Source organism: Tupaia chinensis, unplaced genomic scaffold (genome assembly GCF_000334495.1).
Source record: "Tupaia chinensis unplaced genomic scaffold, TupChi_1.0 Scaffold149501_1, whole genome shotgun sequence".
Classification (NCBI taxonomy): Eukaryota; Metazoa; Chordata; class Mammalia; order Scandentia; family Tupaiidae; genus Tupaia; species Tupaia belangeri.
The window spans coordinates 3,419,804-3,423,811 of NW_006209345.1; the positions used below are offsets into that span (position 1 = coordinate 3,419,804).

At 52.4% G+C, this 4,008-nt stretch overlaps 1 protein-coding gene across 1 annotated transcript; it reads right to left on the minus strand.

Moving 5' to 3' along the window:
• Positions 1 to 1,585: 1,585 nt before the first annotated feature.
• CUNH11orf86 (chromosome unknown C11orf86 homolog) lies at positions 1,586 to 3,905 on the minus strand. Its single transcript, XM_006171308.3, has 2 exons — positions 3,564 to 3,905; positions 1,586 to 2,994 (listed from the first exon to the last, which is right to left on the minus strand). The coding sequence occupies exons 1-2, from the start codon at positions 3,837 to 3,839 to the stop codon at positions 2,899 to 2,901; spliced, it is 372 nt and encodes a 123-aa protein (XP_006171370.1). The 5' UTR covers positions 3,840 to 3,905; the 3' UTR covers positions 1,586 to 2,898.
• Positions 3,906 to 4,008: the final 103 nt, after the last annotated feature.

Genomic DNA, 4,008 nt, shown 5'->3' on the forward strand with positions numbered 1-4,008 from the left:
CTCTGAGCCCCACTTCACTGTTGAAATCTCCATTCCTTTTTTATTTTTCTTTTTTTTGGAGAGGTTTTTGCTATAGGGTGCATGCACTCACCAGAAAGAGAGACAGAGAGACAGAAAGTGAGAAATCACCCCTCAGGGCAATGGCCACGCTGCAATCCCTTCTCCTCCATTCTCCTCTCGGGATCTTGGGCACTCATGCACATGCGCCTGGTGTGAGTTTAAGCCTCCGGGTCTGGGCCTCGTACCGTGGTCGACTACATGGGAGTCCAGCAACATAGCCATTATGCTAACAGCTAGAGATCTCCAATTCTTCTCCACCTAAAGAGCGAAGGAGATGATGTACTCTTGGTGCCTATTATGAGGATTGTATGAAATTATAAGAATGTTTCCTCTGTTCTGGGCAATTCTATGCATCTTATATTCATGGGATGGTCACAATGACCCTAGAGGCTGAGTGCAGTTATTAGCTGCATTTTAGAAATGAAAAAACCAAGGAAGGTGAGTGACCATGTGGTAGTGTCAGGACTCAAACCCAGGTAGTGTGACTTTGGTGTCAGCACTCTAACCACTGAACTACACTGTTTCCCCAGATGGCCCTGGCAGAGTGCCTGGCAGAAGGTACAGCCACAGGGAGTAGTCCAGAAACACTATTTTCTTTTCTTTTTTCTTCCTCTGTTTAAGTAACAAGGTTCTCCAGAGACTATTACAAACCAAAGTGTGGTCATCCGATTGAGAAACTCCTTGGGCACCCTTTCGGCATTCACAAGCTTACAGACTAGATTCCTAATGGACCTGGGAGCTTGTTGTTATACCCAGCTGTGGCAGCCAGTCCGCAACACCAGGTAGCTTCGTTCCTTCCAGGACAGCATCTCAAACACTTTGTTCTTGGTATTATCCTCAGGTTACTAATAAGATGGTTCCCAGAGAAATTCCCCCCAAGCTCTGAGCTCCCCTCCCACTGGGCCGATGTGAAAGAAGGGGTGTGTTTTAATTAGAAACAGTGCATGTCAAACTACCAGCCTCTGCTGGTTTGAATTTTGTTCCCCCAGACTGGCTTTGTGCCAGGCCCAAATCTAGGAACTGAGGCCCCAGGAGTGAACAGACCAGTCCCTGTGAAATTTTCAGTCTAGTGGAAGAAAAAAGCACATAACTATAACTAGATATGACAAGTAGGACAGCAGGGAATTGTCTCAAGGACAGTTCCCTCCTACAGACACTAAAAGGACAATGAGTTAGAGCCGTGGACTCACATTGTGTTCCCTGGAGTCATGGGGCTCCCCAGAGACATTCCAGGGCCTCCTAAAGAAAGAGCTGAGCAGGTGCCATCCAAAGTCTGAGAAAAACAAGGTTCAAAGTGTCTGGTCAGCTTCCAATCTATTAGGTCATTAGGAAAGACATGACAAGTTTCTTTCCTTTTTTTTCCCCTAAAAAATAAAATAATTATTTTATTTAACTTTATTGGTTAATTTGGCCAGAAAGGTACAGAGAGAGAGAGAGAAAGTGAGAAAGCAAGCTACCAGGTCCAGGACTCAAACTGCGGTTGGCCGTGTGGGAGTCCAGCGCTTTTAACCACCATGCCACCTGCTGGCCCTGACGTATGTTTCTATGCAAAAATTTGTCATGACTTTCCCAATGATCTAACATTTTGTACGCCACATCTTGGGCTGTCTGGGACTAAAGGGTCCTGGGCTCTGGGGAAACAGGAACTCACCGTTTATCTGCTAGACTACCTCCCCCTCCCCTCAACAGCAAAAATAAAAAGAAACACAGATTTTTGCACCAGGATGTGGAGTTGTTCTTTCACCTTTGATTTTGGGTCTGGTTGAGCCCAGAGAGTCTCAGAGGTCCCTCACGATGTGCCAGTGCCTCTCAAAGAGCTCAAACTCTTCGGAGTTGACCCTTCCCCTGGGTGTGGCCCTAGGCAAGACTTTTGTCCTCTCTGAGACTCAGAGTGAGCCTTGCCTCACAGGTTGGGGGGAGAATGGGAAGATGGGAGGCTGGGAGAGCCAGGTTCTCTGAAGATGGCCTCGAGGCTGACACAAGGTAGGTACAAACCCTCTAGGGAGAAAGGTGAGAAGCCACAGGAAAGGCTAGGCCTCCTGTGGGATTTGCAGAAAACTAACCCTGGCATCCGTGCCCCACCATTCTGGGATGCCATGCCATGGGCTCTGCCTGTCTCTCAGGGCTTGGGAGAGGCTTTGAGTCAGCAAGGGACCAGATATGCCCCAACAAAAAATCCTTCCCCCCAGCCTCAGTTTCCCCTTCTGTCACATGAGGAGAGAAGCTTATCCCTGCTTCCTTCATTGAGACTTGCAGGCCTGGACTTTCAGCCACACAGTGTCCTGAGGGTCTGCCCAGACAGGGTCCTTGCCCTTAGGGGCTCACCATCTACGAGGGAGACTATGTCCTGACCCGCTATTAGCAGCTGGCAAGAAGGGCAGCTGGGTCGGAGCAGCCACCAGGCAATGTTTAAGAGCCTTTCTGCCATGGGTCTGGCTTCACCTGGCTCCATCCTGGAAGTTGATGACTCCTCTTATTCCGGGCAGGGGCATTTGCATCTCCTCTTCTGGGAAGGCTTCTAAGCCACTGGTAAGCATCATATTCCAAGGGGCCCCCAAGCACAGAGGGCAGAGAGTGGAGCCCGCTGCATTTCAGCCCTGGGTGGGGAGTAATCTTTGCTGGGAGCAGCCTTGTGGAGGCAGAGTCAGGGCCGAGGGGGGCAGTGGCATGGCATTCAAGGAAGCTGGTGGCAGAGGCCTCACTGGATCACGTGAGGAAGGCCACAGCAGGCGTGTCAAGGAGTCCGCCCTGTCCACAGTCCAGAAGAGCCACGAAGGGGCAGGGTGGCAGATGCTGTTGTCTCATCCAGGTGTGTCTCATCCACTGCTTCCGGCGACATTAACTGGTGGTGTCCAGGGGCGACTCTGGTGAGGCTGGCCGGCTCAGGGTCACACTTGGGAAACTGGCCACGAAACTCTCCCACCTCCTCCTCACCTGATGGAAGACAGAGGTGGGGACCAGGGCCCCTGGCTGAGTGGTGGGCTTCAGGTGTTGTTCCACCTATAGCCACGAGGTGGGGGTAGACCCCAGGGAGAGAAGCACTGCTCACTAGCAACCCTTTCTCTTAGAGGAAGAAGGCAGGGGCCAAGAGCCCACAGCTCCCCACAGAGGGGTCCATGTCTCCCCTCTTCCCTGGGATAAATAGAGCACAACACATCACTCTTGGGAAGTGGTACCGGATGATCTCCCTGTCCCTTGTTGTACTCACCTATCCAACATACTGTCCAATGAGTCATCTGACAGCTCTGACCATATCCCCTTCCTGCTCTAAGACCTTCAGTGACTCTCCAGTGCCTATGGGATGATCCTCAAAGCCCCCCAGGACCCTCTGAAATACAGTTCTTGAGAATGTCTCTTTCCAGCTCCAACCTCATCATCTATGGCCACTTGGTACATGGCCCTGTATGTTTCCCCCTTTAAACATTTGCTGCCCTGGGTCCCTCTCCCTGGAGTCCTGACTCTCCCACCGAGGCGCCCCTCCATCTTTCAGCCCTCAGCCATACCTGTTGGTACTGCCTCAGCCACCGCCGGCTGCCTTCTCGTCTGGCTTGGATCAGCTGCTCTGTGTCCTCTGGGCTGCCTGCCAGCCGCTCCTGAGCAGGGACATCCAGTCCTTCTGTGCCCACATCCAGGCCCTGAGACCTGGACTTCTCATGCCCCTGTCTGAGGCTTAATGCCCTGCGGAGTTGGCTTTCCCGGGGCCTCCCCCAGGGCTCCTTGAGCTTTCCATAGGCGGGTCGGGGTCCTCGCAAAGACTGGCTGCGTCGTCCTGTCCCCATGGTTCTGGAGGCTACAGGTACAGGACCGCCCTGGCCCCTCTGCAAGCCACTGGCCCTCTGAGATGGCCTGCCACCACTGGTCTAATAGGAGATCACTTGGGAGCAAAGGTTGGTGCTGGTGAGGTGGCCCTCATAAACCAAAGGGCAAGTCACAGGGACCAGGCATTCC

Bases quoted from the DNA above. Each gene is read 5' to 3' on its own strand.
- CUNH11orf86 (XM_006171308.3), bottom strand. From the start codon at position 3,839: ATGGGGACAGGACGACGCAGCCAGTCTTTGCGAGGACCCCGACCCGCC. The intron at 2,995-3,563 runs GTATGGCTGAGG...GTCTTCCATCAG, and splicing joins GGCTGAGGCAGTACCAACAG to GTGAGGAGGAGGTGGGAGAG.